The 20,284-nt window shown below is 38.7% G+C and overlaps 1 protein-coding gene across 1 annotated transcript in view; it reads right to left on the reverse strand.

Moving 5' to 3' along the window:
* Window positions 1-20,284, reverse strand: part of FES (FES proto-oncogene, tyrosine kinase) — a 433,101-nt gene that overhangs the window by 150,827 nt on the left and 261,990 nt on the right. Inside the window, exons 11-13 of the mRNA XM_053717717.1 lie at window positions 14,340-14,549; window positions 14,111-14,233; window positions 11,894-11,947 (exon numbers count right to left, since the gene is read on the reverse strand). Of these exons, the coding sequence (XP_053573692.1) occupies window positions 11,894-11,947; window positions 14,111-14,233; window positions 14,340-14,549 (387 nt within the window). The remainder of the gene's footprint in view (window positions 1-11,893; window positions 11,948-14,110; window positions 14,234-14,339; window positions 14,550-20,284) is intronic.

A 20,284-nucleotide genomic window follows, 5' to 3' on the forward strand; every position in this document is an offset into this window, starting at 1 on the left:
TGGATTCGGACACAAAGAAGGTACAACTATCTCCTGGTTAATATTTTTGTTGGAAACAACTTTCGGAAGAAAACCAGGCTTAGTACGCAAAACCACCTTATCTGCATGGAACACCAGATAGGGCGGAGAACACTGCAGAGCAGATAACTCTGAAACTCTTCTAGCAGAAGAAATTGCAACCAAAAACAAAACTTTCCAAGATAATAACTTAATATCTACGGAATGTAAGGGTTCAAACGGAACCCCTTGAAGAACTGAAAGAACTAGATTTAGACTCCAGGGAGGAGTCAAAGGTCTGTAAACAGGCTTGATCCTAACCAGAGCCTGAACAAATGCTTGAACATCTGGCACAGCTGCCAGTCTTTTGTGAAGTAAAACAGATAAAGCAGAGATCTGTCCCTTCAGAGAACTTGCAGATAATCCTTTCTCCAAACCTTCTTGTAGAAAGGATAGAATCTTAGGAATTTTTATCTTGTTCCATGGGAATCCTTTAGATTCACACCAACAGATATATTTTTTCCATATTTTATGGTAAATTTTTCTAGTTACAGGCTTTCTAGCCTGAATCAGAGTATTTATTACAGAATATGAAAACCCACGCTTTGATAAAATCAAGCGTTCAATCTCCAAGCCATCAGTTGGAGGGAAACCAGATTCGGATGTTCGAATGGACCCTGAACAAGAAGGTCCTGTCTCAAAGGTAGCTTCCATGGTGGAGCCGATGACATATTCACCAGGTCTGCATACCAAGTCCTGCGTGGCCACGCAGGAGCTATCAAGATCACCGAGGCCCTCTCCTGATTGATCCTGGCTACCAGCCTGGGGATGAGAGGAAACGGTGGGAATACATAAGCTAGGTTGAAGGTCCAAGGTGCTACTATTGCATCTACTAGGGTCGCCTTGGGATCCCTGGATCTGGACCCGTAGCAAGGAACCTTGAAGTTCTGACGAGACGCCATCAGATCGATGTCTGGAATGCCCCATAATTGAGTTATTTGGGCAAAGATTTCCGGATGGAGTTCCCACTCCCCCGGATGGAATGTCTGACGACTCAGAAAATCCGCTTCCCAATTTTCCACTCCTGGGATGTGGATCGCAGACAAGTGGCAGGAGTGATCCTCCGCCCATTGAATTATCTTGGTCACTTCTTTCATCGCCAGGGAAGTCCTTGTTCCCCCCTGATGATTGATATATGCAACGGTCGTCATGTTGTCTGACTGAAACCTTATGAATTTGGCCTTTGCTAGTTGAGGCCAAGCTCTGAGAGCATTGAATATCGCTCTCAGTTCCAGAATGTTTATCAGGAGAAGAGACTCTTCCCGAGACCATAGACCCTGAGCTTTCAGGGATTCCCAGACCGCGCCCCAGCCCACTAGGCTGGCGTCGGTCGTGACAATGACCCACTCTGGTCTGCGGAAGCTCATTCCCTGTGACAGATTGTCCAGGGTCAGCCACCAACGGAGTGAATCTCTGGTCTTTTGATCTACTTGAATCGTCGGAGACAAGTCTGTATAATCCCCATTCCACTGTCTGAGCATGCACAGTTGTAATGGTCTTAGATGAATTCGTGCAAAAGGAACTATGTCCATTGTTGCAACCATCAATCCTATTACTTCCATGCACTGCGCTATGGAAGGACGAGGAACAGAATGAAGTACTTGACAAGAGCTTAGAAGTTTTGATTTTCTGACCTCTGTCAGAAAAATCCTCATTTCTAAGGAATCTATTATTGTTCCCAAGAAGGGAACTCTTGTTGACGGGGACAGAGAACTTTTTTCTTTGTTCACCTTCCATCCGTGAGATCTGAGAAAGGCTAGGACGATGTCCGTATGAGCCTTTGCTTTTGACAGGGACGACGCTTGAATCAGGATGTCGTCCAAGTAAGGTACTACTGCAATGCCCCTTGGTCTTAGAACCGCTAGAAGGGACCCTAGTACCTTTGTGAAAATCCTTGGAGCAGTGGCTAATCCAAATGGAAGTGCCACAAACTGGTAATGCTTGTCCAGAAAAGCGAACCTTAGGAACTGATGATGTTCCTTGTGGATAGGAATATGTAGGTACGCATCCTTTAAATCCACGGTAGTCATAAATTGATTTTCCTGGATAGTAGGTAGGATCGTTCGAATAGTTTCCATTTTGAACGATGGTACCCTGAGAAATTTGTTTAGGATCTTTAGATCCAAAATTGGTCTGAATGTTCCCTCTTTTTTGGGAACTATGAACAGATTGGAATAAAATCCCATTCCTTGTTCTCTTATTGGAACTGGATGTATCACTCCCATCTTTAACAGGTCTTCTACACAATGTAAGAATGCCTGTCTCTTTATTTGGTTTGAAGATAATTGAGACCTGTGGAACCTTCCCCTTGGGGGTAGTTCCTTGAATTCCAGGAGATAACCTTGAGAAACTATTTCTAGCGCCCAAGGATCCTGAACATCTCTTGCCCAAGCCTGAGCAAAGAGAGAAAGTCTGCCCCCCACTAGATCCGGTCCCGGATCGGGGGCTATCCCTTCATGCTGTTTTGGTAGCAGTGGTAGGCTTCTTGGCCTGCTTACCCTTGTTCCAGCCTTGATTGGTTTCCAGGCTGGTTTGGGTTGTGAAGTATTACCCTCTTGCTTAGAGGATACAGAATTAGAGACTGGTCCGTTTCTGCGAAAGGGACGAAAATTAGGCTTATTATTAGCCTTAAAAGACCTATCCTGTGGGAGGGCGTGGCCCTTTCCCCCAGTGATGTCTGAAATAATCTCTTTCAAATCAGGTCCAAATAATGTTTTACCTTTGAAAGGAATGTTAAGCAATTTTGTCTTGGAAGACACATCCGCTGACCAAGACTTTAGCCAAAGCACTCTGCGCGCCACAACAGCAAACCCTGAATTTTTCGCCGCTAATCTAGCTAATTGCAAAGCGGCATCTAAAACAAAAGAGTTAGCCAATTTAAGTGCTTGAACTCTGTCCATAACCTCCTCATACGAAGATTCTTTACTGAGCGATTTTTCTAGTTCCTCGAACCAGAAACACGCTGCCGTAGTGACAGGAACAATGCATGAAATTGGTTGTAGAAGGTAACCTTGCTGTACAAAAATCTTTTTAAGCAAACCCTCTAATTTCTTATCCATAGGATCTTTGAAAGCACAACTATCTTCGATAGGAATAGTAGTGCGTTTGTTTAGAGTAGAAACCGCCCCCTCGACCTTGGGGACTATCTGCCATAAGTCCTTTCTGGGGTCGACTATAGGAAATAATTTCTTAAATATAGGGGGGGGAACAAAAGGTATGCCGGGCCTTTCCCACTCTTTATTTACTATGTCCGCCACCCGCTTGGGTATAGGAAAAGCGTCGGGGGGCACCGGAACCTCTAGGAACTTGTCCATCTTACATAATTTCTCTGGAATGACAAAATTGTCACAATCATCCAGAGTAGATAACACCTCCTTAAGCAGTGCGCGGAGATGTTCTAATTTAAATTTAAATGTCACAACATCAGGTTCAGCTTGATGAGAAATTTTTCCTGAATCTGAAATTTCTCCATCAGACAAAACCTCCCTCATGGCCCCTTGAGATTGGTGTGAGGGTATGTCAGAACAGTTATCATCAGCGTCCTCTTGCTCTTCAGTGTTTAAAACAGAGCAATCGCGCTTTCTCTGATAAGTAGGCATTTTGGATAAAATATTTGCTATGGAGTTATCCATTACAGCCGTTAATTGTTGCATGGTAATAAGTATTGGCGCACTAGATGTACTAGGGGCCTCCTGTGTGGGCATAACTGGTGTAGACACAGTAGGGGATGATGTAGTATCATGTTTACTCCCCTCATTTGAGGAATCATCTTGGGCAATATCATTATCTGTGGCAGTACTGTCCTTACTTTGTTTGGACGCTATGGCACAATTATCACATAAATTTAAATGGGGAGACACATTGGCTTTCATACATATAGAACATAGCTTATCTGATGGTACAGACATGTTAAACAGGCTTAAACTTGTCAACAAAGCACAAAAAACGTTTTAAAATAAAACCGTTACTGTCACTTTAAATTTCAAACTGAAAACACACACCAAATTTCGGAGCTTTAACCCTTAAATTAACGGAACCGGAGCCGTTTTTACATTTAACCCCTATACAGTCCCAGAATGAGGCTCTGTCTATAACTAGAAAGGCCCCCATCTGAAAAAGGTGTCCAACACAGTGCCTGCCGTTTTTCTAAACGTTCCCCAAGATTATAATACCAATAATTAGTTAGAATCTGCATAATATGCCTAGTAAAGCAACTGTTTTAGCCCAGAAAAATGTCTACCAGTTTTTAAGCCCTTTTTGAAGCCCTTTATTCTTTTATGTTTAACTAAGAAAATGGCTTACTGGTCCCCATGAGGGGAAATGACAGCCTTCCAGCATTACATGGTCTTGTTAGAAATATGGCTAGTCATACCTTAAGCAGAAAAGACTGCTAACTGTTTCCCCCAACTGAAGTTACTTCATCTCAACAGTCCTGTGTGGAAACAGCAATTGATTTCAGTTACTGTCTGCTAAAATCATCTTCCTCTTACAAACAGAAATCTTCATCCTTTTCTGTTTCAGAGTAAATAGTACATACCAGCACTATTTTAAAATAACAAACACTTGATAGAAGAATAAAACTACATTTAAACACCAAAAAACTCTTAACCATCTCCGTGGAGATGTTGCCTGTGCAACGGCAAAGAGAATGACTGGAGTGGGCGGAGCCTAGGAGGGATCATGTGACTAGCTTTGCTGGGACTCTTTGCCATTTCCTGTTGGGGAAGAGAATATCCCACAAGTAAGGATGACGCCGTGGACCGGACACACCAATGTTGGAGAAATAAAAAGTCAGTCTCCTAACACTAGTTGTCATCAGCTGGCAGATATAACTAAAGTGCCAAAATCTACAATTTCACGACAACTAAAACAGCAAGAAATACTAAAGGCTAGATTACGAGTTGTGCATTAGGTTAAAAAAGCAGCGTTAAGAGGTCCTAAAGCTGCTTTTTAACGCCCGCTGGTGTTACGAGTGTTGCAGGTACAGGTGTACCGCTCACATTTTTGGCGAGACTTGGAAATACCGCAAATCCACCTACGTAAATTGCGTATCCTCTTTTTTCAATGGGACTTGCATAGCGCCGGTATTACAAGTCTGCCAAAAAGTGAGCGGTAGACCCTCTCCTGTCAAGACTGGTAACGCATTCTAAAGTCAGTAGTTAAGAGTTTTACACTACAACGCTGTAGCATAAAACTCTTAACTAAAGTGCTAAAAAGTACACTAACACCCATAAACTACCTATTAACCCCTAAACCGAGGCCCTCCCGCATCACAAACACTAAAAAAAAATTTTTTAACCCCTAATCTGCCGAACAGGACATCTCCACCACTATAATAAATATATTAACCCCTAAACCGCCGCACTCTCGCCTCGCAAACATTAGTTAAATATTATTAACTCCTAATCTGCCGTCATTAACATCTCCGACACCTACCTACATTTAGTAACCCCTAATCTGCCGCCCCCAACGTCGCCGCCACTATACTAAAGTTATTAACCCCTAAATCTAAGTCTAACCCTAACCCCCCTAACTTAAATATAATTTAAATAAATCTAAATAAAAATTACTATAATTAACTAAATTATTCCTATTTAAAACTAAATACTTACCTATAAAATAAACCCTAAGCTAGCTACAATATAACTAATAGTTACATTGTAGCTATCTTAGGATTTATTTTTATTTTACAGGTTTGTATTTATTTTTATTTTACAAGTTTGTATTTATTTTAACCAGGTAGAATAGTTATTAAATATTTATTAACTATTTAATAACTACCTAGCTAAAATAAATACAAAAGTACCTGTAAAATAAAACCTAACCTAAGTTACACTAACACTTAACACTACACTATAATTAAATTTATTCCCTAAATTAAATACAATTAAATAAAATTAGCTAAAGAACAAACAAAAACAAACACTAATTTACAGAAACTAGAAAACTAATTAAACCTAATCTAATCCCCCTAACAAAATAAAAAAGCCCCCCCAAAATAAAAAACAAACGCCAAACCCTACACTAAATTACAAATAGCCCTTAAAAGGGCCTTTTGCGGGGCATTGCCCCAAAGTAATCAGCTCTTTTACCTGTAAAAAAAAAATTAGAAATCCCCCCCAATATTAAAACCCACCCAATACCCCCTTAAAAAACCCTAACACTAACCCCTTGAAGATCACCTTACCGGGAGAAGTCTTCATCCAACCGGGCCGAAGTCCTCAACGAAGCCGGGAGAAGTCTTCATCCAAGCCAGGTGAAGTGGTCCTCCAGATGGGCAGAAGTTTTCATCCAGACGGCATCTTCTATCTTCATCCATCCGGCGCGGAGCGGGTCCATCTTCAAGACATCTGACGCGGAGCATCCTCTTCATCCGATGGCTCTTCTGGAATGAAGGTTCCTTTAAATGACGTCATCCAAGATGGCATCCCTTCAATTCCGATTGGCTGATAGAATTCAGCCAATCGGAATTAAGGTAGAAAAATCCAATTGGCTGATGCAATCAGCCAATAGGATTGAGCTTGCATTCTATTGGCTGATTGAAACAGCCAATAGAATGCCAGCTCAATCCTATTGGCTGATTGCATCAGCCTATAGGATTAAACTTCAATCCTATTGGCTGATTGCATCAGCCAATAGGATTTTTTCTACCTTAATTCTGATTGGCTGATTCTATCAGCCAATCGGAATTGAAGGGACGCCATCTTGGATGACGTCATTTAAAGGAACCTTCATTCCAGAAGAGCCGTTGGATGAAGAGGATGCTCCGCGTCGGATGTCTTGAAGATGGACCCGCTCCACGACGGATGGATGAAGATAGAAGATGCCATCTGGATGAAGACTTCTGCCCGTCTGGAGGACCACTTCTGCCTGGCTTGGATGAAGACTTCTCCCGGCTTCGTTGAGGACTTCGGCCCGGTTGGATGAAGACTTCTCCCGGTAAGGTGATCTTCAAGGGGTTAGTGTTTTTTAAGGGGATATTGGGTGGGTTTTAGAGTAGGGTTGGTTGTGTGGGTGGTGGGTTTTAATGTTGGGGGGGATTTGTAATTTTTTTACAGGTAAAAGAGCTGATTACTTTGGGGCAATGCCCCGCAAAAGGCCCTTTTAAGGGCTATTTGTAATTTAGTGTAGGGTAGGGCTTTTTTTATTTTGGGGGGGGGGGGCTTTTTTATTTTGTTAGGGGGATTAGATTAGGTGTAATTAGTTTAAAGATCTTGTAATTTGTTTATTATTTACTGTAATTTAGTGTTTTTTTTTGTAATTTAGCTAATTGTATTTAATTTATTTAATTGTATTTAATTTAGGTAAGTTGTTTAATTGTAGTGTAGTGTTAGGCGTTAGTGTAACTTAGGTTAGGTTTCATTTTACAGGTACTTTTGTATTTATTTTATCTAGGTAGTTATTAAATAATTAATAACTATTTAGTAACTATTCTACCTAGTTAAAATAAATACAAACTTGCCTGTAAAATAAAAATAAATCCTAAGATAGCTACAATGTAACTATTAGTTATATTGTAGCTAGTTTAGGGTTTATTTTATAGGTAAGTATTTAGTTTTAAATAGGAATAATTTAGTTAATGATAGGAATTTTTATTCGATTTCTTTTAATTATATTTAAGTTAGGGGGTGATAGGGTTAGGGTTAGACTTAGGTTTAGGTGTTAATACATTTAGTATAGTGGCGGCGACATTGGGGGCGGCAGATAAGGGGTTAATAAATATAGGTAGGTGGTGGCAATGTTAGGGACGGTAGATTAGGGGTTAATAATAATATTTAACTAATGTTTGCAATGCGGGAGTGCGGCGGTTTAGGGGTTAATATGTTTATTATAGTGGCGGCGAAGTTGAGGGCGGCAGATTAGGGGTTAATAAGTGTAGGTAGGTGGCGGTGACATTGGGGCAGCAGAGTAGGGGTTAATAAATATAATGTAGGTGTCGGCGATGTTGGGGGCAGCAGATTAGGGGGTTCATAAGTATAATGTAGGTGGCGGTGGTGTACGGAGCGGCAGATTAGGGGTTAATAATATAATGTAGGTGTTGGCGATGTAGGGGGCGGCAGATTAGGGGTTACTAAGTGTAAGATTAGGGGTGTTTAGACTCGAAGTTCATGTTAGGGTGTTAGGTGTAGACATAAAATGTATTTCCCCATAGGAATCAATGGTGCTGCGTTAAGAAGTTTTACGCTGCTTTTTTGCAGGTGTTTTGCAGGTGGCTTTCCCCATTGATTCCTATGGGGAAATCGTGCACGAGCACGTTACACCAGCTCACTGCTAACGTAAGCAGCGCTGGTACTGGAGTGCGGTAATGAGCAAAATTTTGCTCAACGCTCACTTCTTGTCTGGTGTGTAAAAACTCATAATACCAGCGCTGTCTGTAAGTGAGCGGTGAGGAAAAACTGCTTGTTAGCACCGCACAGCCTCTAACGCAAAATTCGTAATCTAGGTGTAAGAGAGGAGTAAACATTGTGGATGGGTTTAAAGACAACATCCTATAAGCAAAACAGGAAAAGGCAAAGATCTTGATGTTGAAGATGCTTTAAATCAATGGTTTTCCATGGTAGCTAAAAGAGGTGTGCGTGTAAATTGTCCTATGCTGAGTTGTTCATAAAGAGAACATGTCTTGTTACACTTGATAAGTTGTTTAAAAGCAAGAACCACCAAGTAATGTGTACATGTTTTTTTGGCATGTTTATGTATGTTTATATGTACAGGAAGCGCAGAATTATTAGGCAAATGAGTATTTTGACCACATCATCCTCTTTATGCATGTTGTCTTACTCCAAGCTGTATAGGCTCGAAAGCCTACTACCAATTAAGCATATTAGGTGATGTGCATCTCTGTAATGAGAAGGGGTGTGGTCTAATGACATCAACACCCTATATCAGGTGTGCATAATTATTAGGCAACTTCCTTTCCTTTGGCAAAATGGGTCAAAAGAAGGACTTGACAGGCTCATAAAAGTCAAAAATAGTGAGATATCTTGCAGAGGGATGCAGCACTCTTAAAATTGCAAAGCTTCTGAAGCGTGATCATCGAACAATCAAGCGTTTCATTCAAAATAGTCAACAGGGTCGCAAGAAGCGTGTGGAAAAACCAAGGTGCAAAATAACTGCCCATGAACTGAGAAAAGTCAAGCGTGCAGCTGCCAAGATGCCACTTGCCACCAGTTTGGCCATATTTCAGAGCTGCAACATCACTGGAGTGCCCAAAAGCACAAGGTGTGCAATACTCAGAGACATGGCCAAGGTAAGAAAGGCTGAAAGACGACCACCACTGAACAAGACACACAAGCTGAAACGTCAAGACTGGGCCAAGAAATATCTCAAGACTGATTTTTCTAAGGTTTTATGGACTGATGAAATGAGAGTGAGTCTTGATGGGCCAGATGGATGGGCCCGTGGCTGGATTGGTAAAGGGCAGAGAGCTCCAGTCCGACTCAGACGCCAGCAAGGTGGAGGTGGAGTACTGGTTTGGGCTGGTATCATCAAAGATGAGCTTGTGGGGCCTTTTCGGGTTGAGGATGGAGTCAAGCTCAACTCCCAGTCCTACTGCCAGTTTCTGGAAGACACCTTCTTCAAGCAGTGGTACAGGAAGAAGTCTGCATCCTTCAAGAAAAACATGATTTTCATGCAGGACAATGCTCCATCACACGCGTCCAAGTACTCCACAGCGTGGCTGGCAAGAAAGGGTATAAAAGAAGAAAATCTAATGACATGACCTCCTTGTTCACCTGATCTGAACCCCATTGAGAACCTGTGGTCCATCATCAAATGTGAGATTTACAAGGAGGGAAAACAGTACACCTCTCTGAACAGTGTCTGGGAGGCTGTGGTTGCTGCTGCACGCAATGTTGATGGTGAACAGATCAAAACACTGACAGAATCCATGGATGGCAGGCTTTTGAGTGTCCTTGCAAAGAAAGGTGGCTATTTTGGTCACTGATTTGTTTTTGTTTTGTTTTTGAATGTCAGAAATGTATATTTGTGAATGTTGAGATGTTATATTTGTTTCACTGGTAAAAATAAATAATTGAAATGGGTATATATTTGTTTTTTGTTAAGTTGCCTAATAATTATGCACAGTAATAGTCACCTGCACACACAGATATCCCCCTAAAATAGCTAAAACTAAAAACAAACTACTTCCAAAATATTCAGCTTTGATATTAATGAGTTTTTTGGGTTCATTGAGAACATGGTTGTTGTTCAATAATAAAATTAATCCTCAAAAATACAACTTGCCTAAGAATTCTGCACTCCCTGTATATACATTATACAGTACCTGTACTGTACGTATCTGCTTTAGTTACAATATTTTGTACCACAATAACAAATTTAGGAATAGATTACAAGTGGCAAACTAAAGTCAGTGTGGGTCACGATAAGCAATACCGCAACCACGCTAACTTGCACACATATTACAAGTTCAAAGTAAACTGGTGAGCTCGAGCACAAACAAAATTTGTTCTAATCGGGTTAGAACGAGTTAACACCTTGTGTAAAGTGTAAGGGTTTTAAAAAAAATGTGTAACAAACACAACATAAATACATTAATATAAAGTGTGACATATATATATATATATATATAATATATATATATATATATATATACACACACTTTATAATAAAAATTATTCATATGAATATTAATTACAAAATATTATAAGGGTTAAAAGGTGTTTGACTGTAAAGGCCTATAATGTGCGTATATATATATATATATATATATATATATATATATATAATTTCTCTGTAAACACTTATGTTTGAAGTAGTCAGCAGTGAAGGAGTTAACTCTCTGGCAATCTAGGAGACACACCTGTGCTGGGGATTAAAAAGATGAGCTGCTAGGCAGGTTGACAGAGAGGGGAGAGAAAAGATATGTTTGTTTCCTAGCTGAATGCTGCTGTTTCCTTTCTGTGGGTTAGTAAAAAGCTACCCTGAAAAAGGAAATTTATTTAACTTTCTCCGTATATATATATATATATATATATATATATATGTGTGTGTCTGTGTCCATATATGTATATACATGTGTGTTTTATATTTTCTTCTATGTGAAGAACTTTGCAATGTAAAATATCCATATCTACCTTCCGATTAAGCTCTGTAGGTCTTACGTGTTATTTTTTTTTTAAAACCTGCTCCATTAAAGTGTATGGGGAGAAAAATATCTGAAGTTCTGACGTTAGCACACATCGGGTTTTGTTCGCATGCAAAACAATTACTTTTAAATTGTAATAAGGGCCTTATCCGGCCCATGTTAAAAGTTTACTTTCAGCGGCGTTTGTCTGCAAGCAAATTTCTTTTATTTAACACGGCACTTGTAATCTGGCCCATAGTGTGTGTGGTTTTACATTAATCCCACATTTCTTTCATTTTATACATTATTATCTTTGTTCTATTGATTTTGTTTGAGTTTGTTGGTTTGTTAGGTACATGCATTCTTTTGCTTAATCGGAGCAGCCGCTTAATTGGGCCAAAGCCATATAGTACTTATGTGTCCCAATTAACAGAAATGCACTGTGTATATAATAAAGCCAAAGCCTTGATCATTTTTCTGGATGATGCTACAGGTGTGGGTTTGATCATTTTTACTAGCAATGTATCTGGCAAACACCGCTCTACTTTTCAGCATCTGAATGCAATTAATATCCTAATGAATTTTAATAAGAAATACCCTTAATATATAATTTCTTCTTTTTTTGTGTGAAATTGTGCTCCTGCTGCTTTCCCTGTATTTTTTTCCCATCTGCCATGTAATAACCACTGTTTACTGTATACTAGGTTAATCACATTATCTGAATAAGCAGCAGATGAAGATTAGTAAACATACCCTTCCAATTTTCTCTCCCAGAATAACCTCTTCATGTTCCAAGACCCATTTGTCCTGTTGTGAGGAGAAAACACACACATTAGTTACAGTTTTTAAGTGAGTCAAAATGACAATATTTGTTTTATGGTGAGTACCCTAAATGAACTAACTATGTTAGCTTGTAACCTATAGAATGTAAAGATTTGTTTTCAGTATTCAGAAAGGAAATTAATATACTTTGAGGGAAAAATGATACATTTTAATTTGTTAGAGCATGTCATTTTAACACTAGCAACCCTGCATTGCTATATGTTTAGCCTAACAATTGTGAGCTGCAGAGCACTGCTAGCCCTAAGCAGACACAGGCCTCTAGTTATTAAGATCTGGCAGACCTAGCTGAATACGGCGAGCAATACGGAGAGAGCATAAGAGAGGGGGAGAGAGAGAGCAAAAGAGAGGGGAAGAGAAAGAGCAAAAGAGAGGGGGGAGGGAGAGAGACAGTAAAAGAGAGGGAAGAGAGAGCAAAAGAAAGGGGGTAGAGAGAGAGCAAAAGAGGGGGGATAGAGAGAGCAAAATAAAGGGATAGTGATAGCAAAAGAGAGATGGGAGAGAGAGCAAAAGAAAGAAGACAGTGATTGCTTAAGTTACAGACAAAGACAAAATTATTTATAATTAGCACTAGTTGGCCACAATTTAAATAGCTTTGCAAACCAATAATAACGTTTTAAATGATTTTACAACACTTATTTTGTATGTAGGTAATTTGTGATTCAGTATTTAATTGCTGATAAAAACTATGCATATAATATCCCTTTAACCCTTTGAGTTATAATGATGGCTCTGAGCCGTCGCAAACTTTCCCACTCAGGTGCTAACGACAGCTCAGAGCCGTCACTAGCACTCCCCCCACCTTGATGGAGGTCTGAAAACCCCCCATCTACTCCTACCCTCCGCTCGTGGTGATGTCACACGCAATGCCGTGATGACGTCATTGCGCAACTTTATTTAAAACTGAGCTGACAATTGTCAGTTATAGGGAGACGGGGGCATGCTGCTTAGATTCCTGTATCTCAGGCATCTAAGCAGCTACAGACCCCCAATAACTACCATTGGAAAGGTAATCGTCTACCCTATGGTATAAGTATTTGGGGTGTAGATGAAAAAATAAAAAAGTAAAAAAATAATTATTTAAAAAAAGTTTTAAAAAAAGTATTTGGGGGTCTCTAAAGGCACATAAATAAATATCAAAATTGCCTAGAGACCCCCAAAATACATTTTCTAACTTGTTTATTTAAAAAAAAAATATCCGTTTAAGTATTATAGCTAAATGATCACCGTTACCACAGTGATCACCTAGCTGAGAAATGTTGCATTCCCTTTTACAATACGGACCAATATTATATTTGTAATCCCATGATCACCTGGATAATGTGGTTAAAATTAATAAATGGTAGAGGAATGCTATTTAAAAAAACAAAACACACCAAATAATATTTTTATAATTAGACTTTTAGCGTGCGTGGAAGATGATAAAACACCCTCTTTACGCAGCACTCTCCATCTTTCACAACTTCTGTATTTTTACTGCAAAGAAGCTTATTTTTTGCAATAAAAATGATATATTTTCTTGCGACATAATTCCTTTAAAAATATCTATTTATTTTGTCAAGAGTATTATGGCTAAGCATTTCAGTGCTGAGGAAGCTGCTAAGTTCTCTATGAACTCAGACTCTGATTCCTTCACTGATGATGCTTATGGTATATAAACTAAATATTTCTAGAAAGTACACACCAAGCCGCATCAAATGAGGGGCCACAAGTATTGCTAGCACTAAAATAGACAATGTAATAATAAGCGAAATATGGCTCTTTGCTAAAAAAAATATATATTTTTTATGCAAAGAACCATATTCCATTAATTGTTGCGCACCTCAGTTTTGTGCTAGAGATACATGTAGCCCCTCACTTGATGCGCCAGAGGGTGTACATTCTACAAATGTGTGCTTTGTGTATCATAATTTAGTTTTTCAAGTGGATAGAACTGTTTAATTGCAGACATGGCAATCTTGAAATCGTCTAAAAAAAATAGCCTTTCAGCTTTTCTGGCTTTTCGTTGACTATATGATTACAGAAATGATACAATTACAATACAGACTCAACACATTTACCCTAAATGAAAATCACAGTGTATTTGCAAGATTAATTCTCTTTAGCACTAACAGCGTTACTGATGATTACCTTGAGAATAGGCTTATGAAGAATAACTCCACTTTTCTTGGTAACCGTTTGCTTGGACTTCTGAAAATGGTCAATTAGCAAAGGGATGGTTTGAAAAGCTTCTCCTTCCAATCTGTACATGTTCTAAAATATATATCAATTGTTCCAGTGACACTCAATGAAATAGATGTTCCCACTCCAACATAAAGTGACATAATGAATAAAATGAATGGTTTAGCTTGTTACTCACGTCCACACACTGGATGATAAAATGCCTTGGTTGCCCCTCCCACAGAACTGACAACACGTATTCCTGTTTGCCTTGGCTTTCACGGACAAGGAAATCCCCGTTGTTCAATAAAAGCTCCAGCACTTCTGTGCGGGGTATGGCACCATGGTACCAGTTCTGTTGGCTGAGAGGCTTCTGAACTTCTGGGACCAATTGCAAAAGAGGTGGCAGCTATTAGAAAGAACAGGAAAATAAATAATAACCTGAAGTAAACTCATCAATGACAAACATTGTATAGATCCTAAAGGCAATTAAGTTAAACTCTGTCCTGTTAGCAAATAGTCACATTTGTTCCCCTGCAAAAAACTCTGAAACCTATATATCCCGTTCTGAATATAAAAGCGAATGACGAGTTTTTTTTTATGAAAGATAATATTTATTGGTTTTTCAAAAAAAGACATAAACAAAGTCATGCACATAATACAATATATGTCAAGAGACAAACTGACAAAGGGACCAGGCGATATCACATAGTGACCAAGTACAATTTATTAATTCTGAGAACTCCATATAGAACTGAAAGTAGCTGGACCATTGCCTTGTGTAAACTTTAGTGTTTGTGGCTATGCAAAGAATGGAAACGAAAAATTATATAAAAAAAGAAACAACCTGCAAGGGAAACAATCGTATACCCACAGGCTCATAGCAAAATAAAATGCCAAACAAATGGGGGGGGGGGGGTGGATCTGTTCACCTTACATCTCCTACTCATCTCAGTTTTTTAATATTCATATTCTACAAATATAGGGAAAAGGGAGAACAAAATTGGGGGACAAAAACTTCAGGTCAGTCAGGCTCTATCATGTTTCCAATTCCCTGGGTTGCATCTGCTCTCAGTATTTTTTTTGTAAATAATAAGCCTGTAATAAGGCTGTGTACATTGGAATCTCTAGATTAATTTACTCGTCATAAATGCTTTTTAATGGGGTGGTTAAAATAACTGTGGTTCACAGCATTGTTAATTTTGACGGCAAATTTCAATTTAGTCTTAGTTTTAGTCTTTTGACTAAAATGCCATTTTAGTTTTAGTCGTATTTTAGTCATCTGAATTGTTTTAGTTTTAGTTTCATTTTAGTCGACTGAATCGCCAGTTGATTTTAGTCGACTAAATCGCCAGTAGATTTTAGTCGACTAAAATCTAAGGGGTTTAGTTAAAGTGTAATCCATTATTTAAGCATTTCTCTATAATTTGCAAACTGATGATATACTCCAGAGATATTATTTATGGTATTAAAGTTTACAACATTCAATACAGACACAGATTTATCCCTTGTAATATATAACATCTTAATTAAACTTAAAATTAAATAAAACCAAGTTTCATAAACAAACAGAAGTGCAACTTTAAAATATAAAAAAACCTGTAATCTATATTGTCTGTATTGCACATATTACCCAATATAAAAACTTTAACAGCTCTCTGTTAATAATTAAAACAAGTATCAAGTTTATGCAGCTAGCACAGGCACAGCATAACTTAAACCCATACTCGTTGGTTATGCTTATTTCTATAGGAAGAATCAATTTGGCAACAATATTAGCACTGCTCTAGAACTTTCAAACTCATTATTTATCTTAAAATGTAATAAAATTAAGTTTCGAAAATTTGACAAAAGAGCAGTAATTAGAAATGGATTGATTATAACACCTTGCATAAAATGTTTTTGGCAGCAAATTTTGATTTAGTTTTAGTCATAGTCTTTTGACTAAAATGTCATTTTGATTTAGTTTTAGTCATAGTCTTTTGACTAAAATGTCATTTTGATTTAGTTTTAGTCATAGTCTTTTGACTAAAATGTCATTTTGATTTAGTTTTAGTCATAGTCTTTTGACTAAAATGCCATTTTAGTTTTAGTCGTATTTTAGTCATCAGAATTTCTTTAGTTTTATACTCATTTTAATCTAGTTTTAGTCGACAAAATTAACACTGGTTCACAGAGAGAAGGGTAATATAATACAGAGGGTGACAGGGGATGTACCATAACTACATATAGAGACAGGGTGACAGGGGATGTACCATAACTACATATAGACACAGGGTGACAGGGGATGTACCATAACTACATATAGACACAGGGTGACAGGGGATGTACCATAACTACATATAGACACAGGGTGACAGGGGATGTACCATAACTACATATAGACACAGGGTGACAGGGGATGTACCATAACTACATATAGACACAGGGTGACAGGGGATGTACCATAACTACATATAGACACAGGGTGACAGGGGATGTACCATAACTACATATAGACACAGAGTGACAGGGGATGTACCATAACTACATATAGACACAGGGTGACAGGGGATGTACCATAACTACATATAGACACAGGGTGACAGGGGATGTACCATAACTACATATAGACACAGGGTGACAGGGGATGTACCATAACTACATATAGACACAGGGTGACAGGGGATGTACCATAACTACATATAGACACAGGGTGACAGGTAGTGGAAATTAGACAGAAAAGTAAATGACAGAGATATAGGGGCCGATTTGTCAAGCTCCGTATGGCGCTTGATGCCCCTTGTTTCTAAAGACCGCTGCTCCATAACTTGTCCGCCTGCTCTGAGGCAGCGGACAGAAATCAACCTGATCGAATATGATCGGGTTGATTGACATCCCCTGTTAGCGGCCGACTGGCCGCAAATCTGCAGAGGGCGGCATTGCACCTGCTCTCGGCATTTATTGATGTACAGCGGACATGATCGTCGTATCATGTCCGCTCGCACATTAATAAATATACCCCCTAGGGTAAGATTGAGAGATAAGAAAAAACTCAGAACAGACAGAATGAAGGCTTATAAGGAGTAGAATATTGCAAAATAACCAAGTACTAGTGATTTTGGGGTTGATCACAATCTTTTGGCTGACAAATGCTATAGCCAACTATTATCCCTATACATTAAGGGCTGGATTACAAGTAGAGCGCTAATTTATTGCGCACCCCCAAACAGGCAAATTTGCGATAATTAACTAGTCATTAAAAGTGGCTGGTTATTGCTAACACAAGCCCACGGTAGCAATAAGTGCTCCGAAAATTAACCTGAGATCAGATCACTGGTTAATTTAAAAAAAAAAGTGCACACTTACAGGTGTTTCCATAGTTTCATTTTTTTTACTTACACTTGCAGTCCATGGGGAACTGTGTGTTCCCAGTAATATATATGTATATGCTTATGTACATAAATATTTATGTGTTAACATGTATATATACACATATAAACACATAAATATATATGTATATATTCATATATAGTTAAAACTACTGCTCATCGCTGCATGACTTACCCGCTTCTCTGTGTTTGGTTCTCATGCCATGTTTCACAGCATGAGAACGAGGCTCCCATTGGAGTGCAAAGCTTCCATGCAATTGAGGGGGACATCAAATACCAGTGCACATTTGCAAGCGCTGGTATTACGAGTGAAGCGCAAATATCGCGCTTGCATTAGCGCAATTTTGTGCTCCACGCGTAATCTAGCCCTAAAGTCATACTACGCCTAGTTTTTCCTTTCATGTTCCAATTTTCTATTCTTAATTCCCTCACTGTCAGGTAGATTACGAGTTATGAGCGCTATAGGGAATTTAAAGAACGCAACACAATTTGCGTTATTTCACCCGTGACCCTCTATAGCTCAGCCATTACAAGTTTTGAAACAGCCGGCTTGTGCGTGCGATATGGTTGCGTTGAATAAAAATTATTCCTATTCTAATACCCATTTTAAAAAACAAAATAAAAGAAACCTAATCTAGAATAAACTACCAATAGCCCTTAAAATGTCTTTTGTAGGGCATTGCCCTAAAGATATCAGCTCTTTTTCTGAAAAAAATACAAAGACCCACTAACATTACAAACCCCCACCCCCCCAAACCCACAAAATAAAAAATTATCTAAAAAAGCTAATCTATCAATTGCCCTGAAAAGGGCATTTGTATGGGCATTGCCCTGAAAAGGGCATTCAGCTCTTTTGCTGCCCTTAAAAGGGCATTCAGCACTTTTAAGTGTGCCCACCCTAATCTAAAAAAAACACCCCCAAAAAACTTAAAAAAACCTAACACTAATCCCTCTTTAGGTACTCACAGTTGTTGAAGCAACAACTTCATTCCGGCGGCTCCATCTTCATCTAGGCGGCATCTTCATCCAAGCGACTCCATCTTCGACCATTGCGAGACCGGTATCTTGTTCATCCCTGCGGAGGCGGAGCAATGATGCACAGATGCGGAAGCCCAGGTGAAGGTCCAAGGCGGAGGTCCATCGATCCGACGTGGAGGTCCTCTTCATGTGATCGTCCGCCGCACACTGAGGATTGAAATGCAAGCTACCCCTTTTATACTGGGGGTACCATTGCATTCCTATTGGCTGAAAATTTTGAATCAGCCAATAGGAATTAGGGCTCCTAAAATCCTATTGGCTGTTTAAATCAGCCAATAGGATTTAAGCAGCTCTCATTCTATTGGCTGCTATTTGGGTGGGGGTTTTTTTCGTTTAGGGTTTGGGCTTTTCTTAAAAGAGCTAAATGCCCCTTTCAGGGCAATGCAAAAGAGCTAAATGCCCTTTTAAGGGCAATGCCTATACAAATGCCTTTTCAGGGCAATGGGTAGCTTAGATTTTTGTTAGAGTTAGGTTTTTTTTATTTTGGGGGGTTGGATGGGTGGTGGGTTTTACTGGGTTTTTTTTAAAGGTAAAAGAGCTGTTTAACTTATGGCAATGCCCTACAAAAGGCCGTTTTAAGGCCTATTGGTAGTTTATTGTAGGCTAGGTTTTTTTTGGGTGTAATTCTTTTTTATTTTTGATAATTTCGTTTGTTATTTTTCGTAATTTAGTGTTTGTTATTTTTTGTAATTTAGTATTTTTTATTTTTTGTAATTTTTTATACTAGTGTTAGGATTTTTTGAATGTGTATTTTAGTGTTCTTTAATTGGTAGTTAGTTTAATTTTAATTTAATAGTTATATTAGTTTAATTGTTAGTTTAAACTTTTTTTAATTTGACAGGTAAGTTTTAATTTAATTTCAGATAGGGAAATTGTAATTTTAATATAAAGTTAGGGGGGGTTAGATTTAGGGGTTACTAGTTTAAATTAGTTTATTGCGATGTGGGGGGCTTTCGGTATAGGGGTTAATAGTTTAATTTAGTATATTTCGTTGTGGGGGCTTCCGGTTTAGGGGTTAATAGTTTAATTTAGTATATTTCGTTGTGGAGGGCTTCCGGTTTAGGGGTTAATAGTTTAATTCAGTATATTTTGTTGTGGGGGGCTTGTGGTTTAGGGGTTAATAGGTTTATTATAGTGGCGGCGGTGTCGGGGAGCGGCGGAATGGGGTTCATATCTTTATTATAGTGTGGGCGATGTTGAGGTGCGGGGGAATAGGGGTTAATAACTTTAGTATAGTAGCGGCGATGTCGGAGAGCGGCGGAATACTAACATTAGCTTGTAAGTTTACTGCCGATTTAAAGTGCATTTATGTGCTTACTAAAACAATGATCTGTTTGCATGCTTGTGAAGTCACATATCTGTTGATTAAAAAGAGCTGTGGAAGTTGTCCTTATCAGTATGTAAACACAAAACTTGATAACTTATCACAACCGTGTCCATATGGATGTGTTATCAGAGGGTATTGTGGTTTACTCATGTGCAGTATGAGAAAAGAAAAAATGGCTGTATACTGCAATAATACTTTAGTAAACAAATGTATTAAACAAACATATCCAAATTAGTTTCTAATCTCCACTCTATAGCTAAATATAAAATAAATACACAATCATGTGCTTATATTTATATGACATATTTATTTCCTTACAGGCTGATAAGTTCATAGATATTCAAATGCAGTTGATAAGCTATGAGTTGCTATGAGTTACTCTGCAAGCTGGTTAAGTGTCATTAAAGT

This window comes from Bombina bombina, chromosome 6 (genome assembly GCF_027579735.1).
Source record: "Bombina bombina isolate aBomBom1 chromosome 6, aBomBom1.pri, whole genome shotgun sequence".
Lineage (NCBI taxonomy): Eukaryota > Metazoa > Chordata > Amphibia > Anura > Bombinatoridae > Bombina > Bombina bombina.